At 40.3% G+C, this 15,602-nt stretch overlaps 1 protein-coding gene across 1 annotated transcript in view; it reads right to left on the reverse strand.

The window, feature by feature from the left end:
* Positions 1 to 15,602, reverse strand: part of ATP13A5 (ATPase 13A5) — a 109,735-nt gene that overhangs the window by 60,713 nt on the left and 33,420 nt on the right. The window contains exons 9-10 of the mRNA XM_027766128.1: positions 6,533 to 6,690; positions 3,732 to 3,920 (exon numbers count right to left, since the gene is read on the reverse strand). Coding sequence (XP_027621929.1) covers positions 3,732 to 3,920; positions 6,533 to 6,690 — 347 coding nt within the window. The remainder of the gene's footprint in view (positions 1 to 3,731; positions 3,921 to 6,532; positions 6,691 to 15,602) is intronic.

Below are 15,602 nucleotides of genomic sequence, written 5' to 3' on the forward strand. Positions count from 1 at the left end.
TTAAATGTTGATAAAAGGCTTTGAGACTACCAAGAAACGAAGTGGTAAGAATAAATCTTAATTAATCCCGTGAATGGGTTTTGTACTTAGATCGAGAGTAAAGTGGTCAGGACACTTGATTGGCTGTATTATGGAGTGTATTTGTCAGACAGTAACAGACGAAGAAAAATGGAGCTGGTACCCTCGCAGCACTTCTCATTTCCTCGCCGCTTCAGTCGTTCAGTAATTAGAGACCCTGGTGTCTCAGTGCGGTAGGCTAACAGCATCAGGCCTGCTTCAACCCCGTCAGTGGAGTTAGTACAGCTGCTCTAGCGCTGCCAGCAGAGCCGGGCAGCCCCACGCATCATGAATATCCTGTCCCACACTGACACCCGGGCCTCTGACACTCTTTTCTCAAGGTCATCTTTGTATAAGACACTGACCTTTCCAGTTTGCTTTCATGTGCCTCTTCGATTACTCTAATACCTCACACTAGCATAAGGCTTTACAGTGACGTGTTTACAGTACTTTCCATTTTGACAACCGAACGAGTAAGCCAAGCCAGATGGTCTCAGGTAGAGGAGGTATGTGCCATTCTAGGGCATGGTGGCCCTAAGGCTGGGCAGGCAGAACCAGAATCCAGCCCTTCCGTAGTCTTCTATCAGCTTAGAAATGGTAAGTGAATTCTGCAAGGCCTACGGACAGACAGAATCCACTCTGATTAAAGAATTCACGAATCTTTGTCTCATTAATTCAGCTGAACTTCACAAAGCAAGAATTAACATGCTTGTGGGAATTATTCCTTGATGGCAACAACTTTAAAGAAAAACAACAAAAAAAAGCCATTTCCCTCCTCTTTTCATAAGGGCTGCAGCCTGTGTGTTTCGTTTCCAATACCCTTGGGTTGTTCCATTTCAAAAAGAGTTAGAAACTTAATTTAAACTGAAATGTTTTCCTGATGACTAGATTATGTTTTTAAACATCAATATTTTGAACATAAAAATAGAGATGATATTGCCGCAAAGCAGAAATGGGACCATGTTATTTCTCTGGGTGAAAATGACCCTAAATACAATAAAACCAATCATAAATAGAAAGAAACTTCAACATTATAGTTGAAGTTCTAAAGGGAATAAGATAGAAAAAGAAAAACTCTTAGCATAAATACAAGCCCAGGCTTGGGTGAATTAGATAAAAAGAAAGACAAAACTTATGCTAGAGAACTTATACCAAACCAATATAAAATTGAAATATATATAGGAACAAATGCACTCAGCAGTCCGGTGATAGGGATCTTCTAAATTGAAGTAATACCAGACAGAAATTCAATTAATTATAGAATATTCTTTTTCAATATCCTGCTGACAGTTTCGTAATGTAAAAGCTGGAAGGAAACTTGGAGATAATGGTAGTTTAACCTATCTTAACAAGTCATACAAAAACTTAGTGTCAAATTCAACGTTAAGAGTTCTCATTTTGACAATTCCCAGTGGAAGAGTTCTTTGCTCTATAACACACAGAGTTTGGCCAGGTATGCCAAGGAGCAGTGGTTGAACACATGAGGATGCAGACAAAAAAGTTTTGTACAGAAAGTAAAATGAATAGTCTCTGGAAAAACTAATTTTAGAAATCGCCAGATACATAATGCACATATTTTATAAAGTTCCTTCCTACGTTCTAGACACTAGTGAGGCTGCTGGGTAAGAAGTAGGAATGCCTATCGGAAAACTTCCAAAGAGTTTTTATCTGGGCCTTAATCTAAAATGAAGCTATTGTTAAAGTGAGTCCTATTGATTCCTGACTGGTGGCGAGTGAGGACTTCCTCCGTTCAAGGAACTGGAGTAATCTAAGAGACATCGCGCTTTCAACCAGAGACTAAGATTCGTTAAGCCTATTCATGGGTGTCTCTCTAGCTGCTCATCTCTCACCGTTCTCCCTTCACTGCCTAGAACAAAGAGCAGTCTCTACAGTTGTCACCGATGGCCTCCTTTCTCAGTCCTCTCCCCCTCCCACTCTTTCTCACCGCTTCTCCCACATGACATACATTAAACACCTAAGAAGATGCCACTACTGGGCCAGCAGGTGGTATGGTGATTAAGGCAGCTGGATCTCACATAGCCAACTGAGGTTCAAGTCCTAGAAAAACATGCTAGGTGCATATGCACACGCACCCAAAATCTAGGGAGGAGAATGGAGAAGGAATTGGAGCATGGCCATTCCCTGAAAGGGGTGCTCTCTTACTTCCCCTCTATCTCTCTGTCTCTGTCTGTTTCCCACAAGTACAGATGTTCTATACCAAAAATTAAAAAAAAAAATTAATTATAAAAAATATTACTAGTCTTCTTTAAAAAAAAATGATTAGGGCTCCCATTCCCCTTCAAGACAAGGTCCCGCTCCTTAGCTTGGCACAGCAGGCCCTTAACTATTGCATGCCCAACCCTCACCCAACTTTGGTTCCAAATAGCCCCCATTCTAACCTCCCACACTGCCCTTTGCTTCCTACCTGCTAAAAGTCTCTCACACCTCTGTGCTTCTGAACAGCTTACCTCTGAGCCTAGGCCCTCACAGGCCCATTCTAAAGAGCTATAGTCTAAAATGACCTGCTGATTGTGGCAGGAATGGTACCTCCATTAAGTACACACTTGCGTCATGACCCATCTGCACTGCCTGCTCCCTCGCCGCCTCAGCTCGATGGTGAGCTTCTCCAGAGCTGATTACAGCTCACGAGTGGGACTCCTACCAGCACTGTGCCCAGCATTGGCTCCCTGCCCATGTGGGGTAGCTTGAAAATTGCAAAACCTGTGTCAATTATTAAATGTAAATGAGTTAAAGACGGATGACCCCGCCAGGCTCTCAGGGGTGAAAGCGGCCTGTGTGAGCTGACAGAAGAATGTGACCAGCCAGCAGGCTGCTGATGCTGACTCGCTCCAACCCCCATAGGAGAGCCACGGGAAGGTGTCCCAGACCCCAGAGCAGAATTCCCCCATCTGGCATAGACTCCTCCTCTCTACCCTTCCAGAAAGCATGGAGACCATGAAGCCTAGGGTTCTGCTCCTTGCAGAGCAGAGAGAAGGAGTGCAGGTGCGTGTACCACGGGCACTGTTTATTCACCCCTCCCTTAAAAGACGCAGAAGAGGAGAAAGGAATATATTCACTAAGGTTCTGGACAAAGCACTCGAGAAACAGAAATGTTCTTCACACTTTTTGCCTTAAAAAATTCAGACACAGGGGAACCGGCAGTTAGCGTAATGGCTTTCGCTGGACTCCCACGTAGTCAACCGCGGTTCGTGTCCCAGACCCGGTGGCTTAAAACTCACGCCGGGCGCGTGTGCGTGCGTGCCCAAGATCCCGAGAGGAGAATGGAGGAGAAGGGATTGCGGTGTGACCATCCCCCCTGGGGGGTGATTTCTCGCTTTCTGTCTCTATGTCTCTCTCTGCCTGGCGAGCGCACACGCCCTACAGTGAAAATCTCTCAAAAAAAAAAAAATTCAGACACAGAAGTTAAAACAGTAAGAAGTTGTTTGGAAACATAAAATGGGCACAAAGACATGAAATTTCATGAGAGAAAACATTCACATTGTGATGGCTAAACTGCTGCCTTAGGAGTCCACAAAAGAGGCTTCTAGAAAGTAGTTTTCACACTAGCACCCTGTGTGGCCATGTCTGGCCTCACAGAAAACCTGACATTTTCCAAGGCCCTTCTTGTGTGCCCTGAAATCATTAACCTCCCACCCTGGGAGTTAGGGTCATACTTTGTCAAAGCACACGAGGTTGATTTGGCCACACATATTGATTCTCTGTGGAGAGATACAGAAGATTTGCTTTTTCTTCAGCCTCTTCTGGGCATACACGATGCCTATGGTCAGGGCAGCCGGCAGCACGGGAGGAACCGTCACCGTGAGGAGGAGCAGGGACATGGACACGGTGTCTCTTGGAGGGACCTGGGGAGGGAAGGGACATACCTACAGGTTAGCCCAGCAAAACAGGCTGATGGCCTTCCCCGCACCTTCTCCTGCAACAGCACGGGAGCCCTAGAGACTGACTCATGTCTGGGTGGGACCAAGAGTTGGCATACCTAGGAATGAACACACCTCACACCGCAGCAAAGCAACCTTCCATCCCTGCTTCAAAACCACCCCGCCCTTTCCTGATGCTTTCTCTGTATCCCCTCACCCAGTGCCCACCCCTTCTCTGCTCCTCATAGGCCCGTGCACCTCAGAGCTTTTGGGTTGTAACATTGCACAGGGCGGTGTGGCTGTGGATTTATGAATCTCCCTCCCCCACTGGTCCACACACCCCTTAGGGGCAGTAGCTGTGGCTTATTCATCTTTGGAATCATCTTCAAATCCATCTTATTCTTCTGGCAGGGAGGAGATGCTCAGTACACACAATGAATGGATGGAAACTTGATAAAAACTAGCACCAAGGTTCTGCCAAGATCTCAGCACATATAACAGCTACAGGAAACCAACAAGAAAATGAGCTGCTCTCACTGGATTCTGACTCTGGAGCAGGCACTGTGTTAGGCTATACGTTAGTTAATTACTCCTCCCAGCAACCTTAGGATATAAATGCTGTTAGTTTCCCCATGTAACGGGTGAAGAAAATGAGGTTTAAAAGTTAAATTACTTTCTCAAGGTTACATACTAGTTAAACAATGAGGATCTGAACTCTAGCGTCTCTGGCTCCGGGGTACGAACATACAGCCAGTGGGCTTTACTGTTAAGCCAAGTCTCACAGAGTCAGGATCTCTGGCAGGTCCACAGAAGGTGCTTGCACAGTTAGGGTTAGGAAAATCAAATCACAGCGTTGTTTAATTTTCATATGCCTTACATATGAATGATTCTACTCTTTACAACCTTGCCTACGTTTTTATGAAATTAATCGTCATTTTAGCCATAAAGTTCTCTTTGGAGTATTGGAAACATAGATTTTAGTTTAGTAACAGTGGGTGCGGGGCACATTTTTGCCCAATCTCAGTTTACCACAAGATCTATTATTCCCCGTGTTTCCCAACGACAGACACAGAGGAGATGTGACCTGGACACAGTCTTGTCTAGTGCTGAATGTGCAGGTGGAGCCAGGCAACAAGCTCACGGGTTCTGACCCCCAGGAAGGGTCCTGGGATTGTTCTTGTAGCCTTAGGGTGTACTGGATGTTCAGTCCAGACAGAAAGTCTTCTTTCCCCATCAGCCAGGACTTCCGTGGAATATTTGCTTGCTTTTCTGCTCAACATCAGTGCTCCCCATTTGAAACTGCCACACTGCCTTACAGTCCAGCCCCAGTGGCCCTGACATTCGGTGCGGCTCTTCTCAGCTCCATTCTACGAGTGGCACGATGCTCTGGCCTCCTCTGCCCTCCTTGCCTTACAAGTGCTTCTTTGAGGCTTATTCCAGATAGAAATGCCCATTCAGACGTTGCCCTTTCACGTGAACATTCTCTCGAAATTCTTGTCTTTTCCCACCAATAAGCCTTGCCCCTACCCCCCCCCCCCCCCCACGCACACACTGATGTCACCAGTGGACACTGTAAGGCCATCCACATCTGTTTCATACCTATGCTTGGATATTCTATTCATGATTTCCTCTTCTTTCCTACCAGCCCACACGGTTACGACCCAAGTGGGTTTTATAAGGAGACTGAATAGTTCTCAGATGAATCATACTTAGGACCAGGAAGGACCTCACAGGTCTTTAGTGACAGCCCTCCCCTCCTAGGCCACCATCCATGTAGAGAGGCTGGATACGCTCTAAGTTAAAGGGAAGTGAAGAGCCATTAAACTCAGTGCTGTAAGGGCAGATATTTCATTTAATTTCAAACCCCAAACCAGAACACATGGGCAACCCACTGATGGCATAATGGATAGGTATTACCTGGGCACTTTCAAATACTTCAGGAAAAGGTTCAAGCTAGACATGGCATTCAAAGCTCCCCGCGATTTGATCTAGTCCCACCTTGCTAGATTTCTCTCTTAATTGCTTGCAGCTTCCAGATGACTCCTATATTTCTTTCTTTGTGTTCTGCTCACTAAAACTAATGTGTTCTTTCCGTTCTCTGATCTGATTAACTAAATTCTCCCTATCCTATTAGGCTTGAGAAGTGTGTGTTTTCTCTAAAGCTATTTGGGCTTGGGTATTGCAAATGCCATACTTGTAGTAACCCCTCACTCCTATCCAAGTGGTGAAAACACCCAGTGAACTTTGAGACTTTTCACAGCTATGCTATCAAATATGACTGAATTGTCACTAACCACACGTGGGGGTTGAAATTTAGATCAATTAAAATTAAATTAATTTGAAAATTTATTTCTTCAGTCACATTAGCCACATTTCAAGCGTTCAATAAGCACATGTAATTAAGCGTTACAATATTAGATAGTATAGACAAAGAATGTTTCTACATGTAAGAAGCTCTTTCAGATGACATTGATTTACAGAATGATAGGCTCAAGAGATGACCTTACCTAATGCTCCTGGCCTTATCTGACTCTTCTGAGTTAGGTCAAGCTCTCTAAGAAAGTACACTTGGTAAAGTTTTACCCCCCAGTACTTACTCCATGGTACATGTATACTCCTAGGGCATAGAAAAAACCCACAACACCAAGGCAGGCCAGGAACACCATAAACTTGAAGGCATCACTGTATAGTTTGAAGTTCAGAGGTCGAGGGTATAGGATGGATCTCACCAAGTCACCTTTGGCTGTATTATAACCTACATGGAGATAATTACAGGTTGAATAAGGTCCATTAATACAGTCTCTACCAAACCCAAAGGGGTTTAGATTAAAGGAAGGATTGGTTAAGAGAGTTATCTGAATATGGAATGAAAATAGCACTGGTCTGACCGAGCAGTGTGTTTGCATTCATTGTTGTTACAAGTCACCAAGAACAATCAGTGGCATTCACTTAGTTCTGTTTTCCTTTTGCTCTGAAAATCAGCCCTTCAATGGTTCATGCAATGTGGTTCCCCGCTTACCTGTGAGGTTGAGATTAAAAAGGACTAAGGAATCAAGAGTGAAGGTACCAGAGAAAATGAGCTACCAAACAAAGATTTTAAAGTGTATATGCATGTTAAAAAACAAAACAAAACCAAACAATTGACTGTTAAGAAAAAGGAAGCACAAAGTAAGTGATTTCTTAAAAATATATACATATAGGTACCTGATAATGTCAATCTTTGTTCTTAAAAATCTTCCAGAACTCGGCACCAGCAGATGGCATAATGGTTATGTCACTGGACTCCCATGTAGTCAGTTGACCATGGTTCAAGTCCTGGACCCAGCAGCTTAAAACTCACGCTGGGTGCATGTGCGTGCATGCTTAAAATCCTGAGAGGGGACGGGAGAAGAAGAGATTGTGGGATGGCCATCCACCCTGGGGGAGGGGGGGTGATTTTTCATTTTCTGTCTCTCTGTCTCTCTCTCTGTCTCTCCAGTAAGCACATACACCCTATAGCAAAAACCTCCCTAAAAAGAAATAATTAAATAAATAAATGCATAAATAAAAATAAAAATCTTCCAGAACCTCACTTACTTGGGATAACATTCAAATTTCTAAGCATGGTATTTGAGGTTTCCTTGAATATGACATACAGCCGTATTGTTGGACTTATCTCTTAACTACACAGTCCCAGAAGATGCCCATACATTTCCTCTTCTTGTTTTTTAGACACAAATGTCCTTTCAGCTCTGATATTAATTAAACCCTCCCCATCCTATCAGGTTTAGCTCAAAATACCACCTCATCCGTAAGCGTTTGCAGAATTCTATTCTAACACTTCATATAAGAAGATTTCTCTCACTCTTTAGAGAACCTGTAACAGTTGATAATACAACATCTATCATCACTCCAAGTTTTACTTCGTTGTAAATCTATCTGTCTCCTGCACCAGACTATAACCTTCTTTAAAGGAAAGGTAGATCTCACATAGTTGTTTCTTTAGCCTTCAGTGCATAGCACATAGTATAGAATGATATCTAAAATGACCAACTACTATTTAGTCTAGATATGAGTTAGTAATAGAAATATAAAATATGTCTTATCCCTGCTGCCTGATAGACACCTGGCCTCTTCAAATAAGGCTTCACTGCCTTAGGAAAAGAGGAGTAGAGCTTTCTCTAATCTACTGCCTAAGCGTTTTCTGAGTGTGCAGGTGGTTTCTGTGATCTTTAATAATTAGCTTCTGTTTAGGGAGCAGCTGAAGGCAGCAGGCAGGACTCACTAGTGAACATTAAAATAATTTGATACTTTAACTTTCTAATAAATCAGCTGGAACAACAGAATCATAGACCAAATTAAAACCTAGTGCTATCAAAGATGTGTTTTGCACCTGTGTGGGTGGCAGAACTACAGGTCAGGAGTGAGTATCATGGAAAGCCTTGGTCGTGCAACATCATGTGAAAAATTGGGACGAATATGGCTGGTCGTGAAAAGTTTGTGAGTATGGTATTTATGGACTGCTCCAAACTATACTTCGGGAATGAGATGTCAGTGACATTTTGAGTTATAGGTTAGAAAAAGGTTGAGGCAAAAGTTTAAAGGGACTAGCCAAAGACTATTTCTGTTATAATGTTATAGTTTAGATATGGAATGATGAAAACCTGCACAAAAAACAACTGTGTAGAAAAAGGAGACGGAACAGGACTCAGGAAGTACTTATACAGTCATCGGGATTTGCTGCTCATTTGTTATGAGAGGAAGCAAGGAGCTAAAATTGGTATTAAAAGACTAGCAGTTCAGTGCCATCTTGGGAGCCAACAGTGGGTGAAGATGGATAGTCATCAGGACTGGGCACTCTGGCATTTCCACGGCCTGGCAGAAGCAGGAGACAACACAGAGAGGAAGCCCCTGTGATTGGGGAAAAAAACCCACAATGACTAAAGCCTACCAGCCCTCCTCATGCTGGACCTGTGCATCCTGCCTCTCCCACAGAGCACGGAAATGAGGGCATTTCACAGAGGTGGCATAGGACCTGCCCCTTGGGTCTCAGACAGGCTCGCCTCCAGCCCCTCCTGGCAGAACTTGCCAGGGCCAGACTCAGGTTCAATGGGCTGATCCGCTCTTGGAAATGACAGGCAGGTACACAAGCCTGAATTGGATCAGAAAGGTAAGTCTATTTTTTGCCCCTCCTGAACTACTCTTTTCAGGGCCACGTTTGGGTCCTGAGGGTAGATCCACACCCAAATATTACAGACTCTACTCCATAAATCAAGAAAAACATGAACCCCACAAAATGCCTAAAAATCAACCCAGAGACACAAGAAATGCAAAAAGACAAAGAAATAGTTCTCCCTTACAGGACTACTGTAACTCCTCACCAATGGCAGGTAACATAAAGGAAAGCACTAAAATGTTGGGAAAGGAATTCAGAATATTAATCATAACAAAACTCAATGAGATACAAGAGAAAACAGACAATCAGTTCCAGGAGATGAGAAAATAATTCGATGACTTGAAAGAAGAGCTCCATAAAGAGGCAGACACCCTGAAAAAGTGTGAAACAGAACTTCAGGAGATGAAGGCTACAACACAGGACATCGAAATCTCTTTCAAAAGTATTAACAAGAGATTAGATCATGCAGAAGAAAGAACTTTCAAGCTTGAAGAGAAAACTGCCAACTTAGTTAAGCTGTCAAGAAGAATGAAAAATAACCATTAAAAACAAGGACAGGAGAGGCCAGTCCATGGTGTGATAGTTAAGGTGCTAAACTCCCATACGGCCAATTGCAGTCAGAGTCTCAGACTTGGTGGCTTGAAAATCATGCCAGGCATGTATGCATACATGCCCCAAATCCCAGGAGGACAATGGAAGAGAAGGGATTGCCATATGGCCATCCCCCAGGTGGTGATTTCTAACTTTTATTTTCCTGCTTCTCTCTCTCTGGCAAGCACACATGCCTGATGGCAAGAATCTTTTTTCTTTTTTCTTTTTTTTTTAAATGATGACAGAAACCAACAGGTTGTAAGGTGTTTAGGGCTCTGAATTCCCACAGAGTCAACCAAGGTTTGCGTCTCAGATCCACTGACTTTAAAATCACACCAGGAATATGTGCATGCATGTTCAAAATCCTGAGAGGAGAATGTAGAAGAAAAGACTGTATCATTGCCATCTCCCTTGGGGGGGCCAATGAGTGCATATACCCTATGACAGAAAACTAAAAAATGATGAGGACAACATATGGGAAGTTTTAGATACCATTAAGCAGTCAAATGTCTGGAAAATGGGCATTCCAGAAGGTGAAGAGATGAGTAAAGGTGTAGACAATCTGTTCCACAAAATGCTATTTGAAACATTTCCAAATCTAGAGAGATATACAGACACCGGACCCCAGAAATACAAAGGACACATCAAATAAAATTAACATGAGAAGATCCTCTTCATGGCACAACATTGACAAAAATGACAAAAGTTAAGGACAAAAATAATATTCTAAAAATGTCAGTAGAGAAATATTAAGTTATTTACAAAGGATTCTTCATCATCTTAACCTCAAACATCTCAGCAGAAACCATGCAGAAAAGGAGGAAATGGAAAGACTTATTCAAAATTCTGATGGGAAAACAATTTCAGCCAAGAATATTACACCCAGAAAGATTGTCTTTCAAACTGGAAGGAAAAATAAAATCATTCCCAAATAAACAAAAACTGTAAGAATTCACCAACACTAAATCAGCTCTTCAAGAAATACTTAAGATAGTAAAGCATCAGTAAAATAAAAAGGAGATCAGGAGAAATAAGAAAACATAAAACAACTAGAAAAATAATTAACAAAATGGTAGGAGAAAGTCCAAACAAATCAGTAATAATATTGAATGTTGGGCCAGCAGGTGGAGTGGAGGTCAAAGTGCTGGATCCTGCATGACTAACTCCATGGTTCAAGTCCCAGGCCCAGTGGCTTTAAAAACACATTGGGCATGTGTGCATGCATGCCCCAAATCCTGAGAGGGCAATAGAGGAGAAGGGATTGTGGCATGGCCACCCCCACAGGGAATTATTTCTCACTTCTACCAGCTCTCTGTCTTTGGCTCTCTTCAGTGGCCACAGGCACCTTATCGCAAAAATCTAAATAATGATGATAATAATAATGTTGAATGTTGATATATTAAATTCCCCAATTAAAACACAAAAACTGGATGAATGGATTTTAAAAAACAGTAGCTTTCTATGTGTTGCTTACAAGAAATACCCTTAATCAGTAAGAACATATACAGCTTGAAAGTGAAGGGCTAGAAAAAGTCATTTAATGCAAATGAAAAACAAAAAGAGCTAGAGTTGTGATCAGACAAAATAGACTTCAAGTTAAAAACTGTAAAAAGACAAAGAAGGTCACTCTCTAGTATTGACAGGATTAATTCGCCATGAAGATATAACCATTGTAGATATTTGTTTCTAATATCAGAGCACTCAAATAATAAAACAAAGACTGCTAGACCTAAACACAGAGAGAGAGAGAGGCAATGAACTAATTGTTGAAGGTTTCAACATCCCACTATCACCACTGAAAAGGTCATCTAGACAAAAAATAAATAGAGATGTAGGAGCTAAATGATACTATCAACCAAGTGGATCTGACAGACATTTATAGAACATTTCACCCAACAACTACAAAAATGCACATTTTTCTCAGTCTCGCACAGTACTTTTTTGAAAACTGAACACAATATGTCATGAAACAAATCTTTACAAATTTAAAAGTATAGAAATCATATCTAGCATCTTTTCTAACCACAATGAGATTAAACTTGAAATCAGCAACAGAAAAGGCTTTCAGAAATATGCAAATACATGAAAACTAACAATTTATTCCTAAATGACTTTGAAACTACTAAAGAGGTTAAAAATGAAATTGAAAAAGTTCTTTAAAAATAGACAGTAAAAACACAACTCTCTACAATCTCTGGAACACATCAAAAGCAGTCCTAGGAAGAAAGTTCATAGCAGTTAATGCTCAGACAAAGTAAAGAAGGAAAGAAAGAAAGATAGTAAATAAATAATCTAATGACATATCTCAAGGTATTGGAAAGTGAGAGAAAAAAATGCTAGAAGAATAAAAATAATAGATTAAAGGATAAAACATCTATGGAACAAAACCTGTTTTTCTTCGAGAGGGTTAAAAAAAGTAACAAACCATTAGCTAGACTCTAAAAATAGAAAACGGATCCAGATAAATATAAAAAATGAAAAAAGCAAGACAACAGATACTTGAGAAATAAAAAAGATCATTACAGGGAATAACACAAGTGACTATATGTCAACAAACTGGAAAATGTAGAACAAATAGAGAAATTTTTGAACATAATATACCTAGATTGATTCAGGAAGCAATAGAAAGCCTGACTAGACCAGCAACAAGCAATGAAATTGAACTGGTAATAATTAGATTCCCAACAAAGAAGAGCACAGGTCTTCATTACTTCGCTTCTAAATTCTATTAAACTTTAAAAGAAGAATGAATACCAATTCTCCTTAAACTAATACTTCTAAAGATGCAAATGGAAGGAGCCCTCCAAACTCATTTCATGAAGCCTCCAGTGCCTTGATACCAAAAGCAGACAAGGACAAAAACAAAACAAAACAAAACAATGGACCAATATTCCTGATGAATACAGATGCAAAAAGTCTCATCAAGATACTAGCAAATTGAATCCAGCAGCACATTAAAAAGATTATACACCATGAAAGAGTAGGCTTTACCCCAGGGATGGATGAAAGGATTGTTCAACATATGCAAAACAATAAAGGTAACACATCCCATAATCCATAAATAGAATAAAAATCACATGATCATATAACTTGTAAAATTATTTGATAAAATACAACATCCCCTCGTGATTAATACTCTTTAGAAAATAGGTATAGAAGGTACATTTTTCAGCACAATTAAAGCCATCTATGACATACCCATAACTAATATCATATTGAATGGGGAAAAGCTACAAACTTTCTCACTAAAAGCTGGAATGAGACAAGGTCATCAACTTTCTCTACTTTTCAGTATAGTACTGGAAGGCCTAGTCAATGCAATCAGACAAGAGTGAAATAAATGTATTCAAATAGAAGTAGAAGAAGTTAAATTGCCCCGTTTGTAGACATATATGATCATATAAATAAAATATCCAAAAGAATCCATGAAATATCTCCTAGAAGTGATAAATGAGTTCGGAAAAGTCACAGGATACAATATTAATATACAAAATCTATAGCTCTTTTATGACCAACAATGCATAGACTGAGGCAGAACTAAAGAAAGCAATTTCATTCATGATAGCCACAAAAATAAATAAATAAAACTAACCACAGGGACCAGCAGTTGGCATAATGGCTATGTCTCTGGACTCTCATGTAGTCGCCCAAGGTTCGATTCCTGAACCCAGTGGCTTAAACTCACGCCAGTGCATGTGCATGAATGCCCAAGTTCATGAGAGGAGAATGGAGGAGAAGGGATTGTGGTGTGGCCATCCCTGTGGGGAGTGATTTCTCGCTTTCTGTCTCTCTCTGTCTTTCTGGCAAGCACAAGTACCCTAGAGCAAAAAACCTCTTCAAAAAAAAAAAAATATATATATATTTACTAACCCTAGAGGTGAAAGACCTCCTGAAGAAAACTGAAAAACAAAATTGAATATAATACAAAGAAAAATAGAATCATCCACCTTCTGGGATTGAAAGAATCAATATGATCAAAATATCAATTCCACCCAAATTAATTTACACATTTAATGCAATCCCTATCAAATTACCAGTGACACTATTCACAGAAATAGAAGAAATAATAATGAAATTTGTCTCAAATCATAAAAGACCCCATTAATCAAGATAATATTGTGGGAAAAAAAATAAAGGTGAAAGCTTCTCACTATCTAATCTGAACATATATTAAAAAGCTGTGATAATCAAAACAGCATGGTAGTGGCACAAAAAGCATCACATAGACCAATGGAACAAACCAGAGAATCCAGAAATAAACCCAAACCATACAGCCAAGTGATTTTTGAAAAAGGACACAAGAAAATCCAGCAGAGAAAAGAAAGTATTTTCAGTAAATGTTGATGGGAAAACTGGATATCCATCTGCAGAAAAATGAAATTGGAGTCCTATCTCTCACCATTAACAAAAGCAGGCAAACTGGGCCAAAGATTTAAATGTAAAGCCTCAAACTATAAAACTACTTGTAGAAAATACAGGGAAAACACTTGAAGATATTGGAGTAGGCAAAGATTTCTTAAATAAGACCCCTACAGCAAGGACAACAACTTTAAAAAGAGACAAGAGGGATTATATTAAACTAAAAGCTTTTGCACAGCATGGAAAGCAACAAATAAAGGGACTGAGTGGGAGAAAATAGTTGCAAACTATACTTCAGATAAGGGATTAATAACCAGAATATATAGGAAACTCAAGCCGTTTACCTGCAGAAAAACTAGTAACCCTATTTAAAAATGGTCAATTAAAGTGATAAATTAACACAGTGAAGTAGCAGGATATAAAATCAACATACACAACTCTAGCATTTCTATACACAAACAGCAAGCAGACTGTGTTAGAGTTAAAGAAAGAGATCCTATTTACAATAACCACAAAAAGTCCGAGGTACCTAGGAATAAACCTAATCAAAGAAATCGAAGACCTCTTCAAGGAAAACTATGAAAAATCTTAGAAAGCAATTAAAAATGACAGCAAAAAGTGGAAAGACATCCCATGTTCTTGGATTGGGAGAATTAATGTAATTAAAATGTCAATTCTACTCAAATTAATCTTCATATTTAATGCAATCCAAATCAACGTACCAGGGACATTCTTTACAGCTCCAGAAAAGACACTCATTGCATTTTTTTGGAATCATAAAAGACCAAGTATCGCCAAAGCAATACTGCTCAAGGAGAGTGGAATAGGAGGCATCTCACTTCCTGACCTCACAATATATTACAAAACTGTGATAATCAAAACAGCATGGTACTGGCCCAAGAACAGGCAGATAGACCAATGGAACAGAATAGAGACCTCATAAATAAACTTCCCAAACATAGCCAACTGATTTTTGATCATGAGCACCAGACAATCCAGTGGAGAAAGAAAAGTCTCTTCAGCAAAGGTGCTGGAAAAACTGAGTATCCACCTGCAGAAAGATGAAACTGAACCCCTATCTCTCACCCTTAACAAAAATCAATTCCAAATGGATCAATGATCTATATCTAAGATCTCAAATTATAAAACTACTGGTGGAAAACACCAGGGAAACTCTTGAAGACATCGGAATAGGCAAAGACTTAATTTTTTTTTCTTATTTAATTTCTTTTATACATTCAATGACTATACATTGCCACAGCTTGTAAAGTGAATTTACTCAACATGAATACACTTCACACTAGTCCAGTTGAAGATACTGTAGATGTTAATGACAGAAGACTTCTTAATAGGACTTCCAAAGCACAGACAATAATACCAAAAATAGACAAGTGGGATTACATCAGGTTAAAAAGCCTCTGCACAAGAAACACTGAACCAAGCCAAATGTCCATGAACAGACAAATGGATTTAAAAAGTGTGGCACATGAGGCTGGCAGGTGGTGAGGTGGTTAAGGGCACTGAACTCCCACATGGTCGACTACAGTTCGAATCCCAGACCT

This window comes from Tupaia chinensis, unplaced genomic scaffold (genome assembly GCF_000334495.1).
Source record: "Tupaia chinensis unplaced genomic scaffold, TupChi_1.0 Scaffold141231_1, whole genome shotgun sequence".
In the NCBI taxonomy this organism is placed as follows: Eukaryota; Metazoa; Chordata; class Mammalia; order Scandentia; family Tupaiidae; genus Tupaia; species Tupaia belangeri.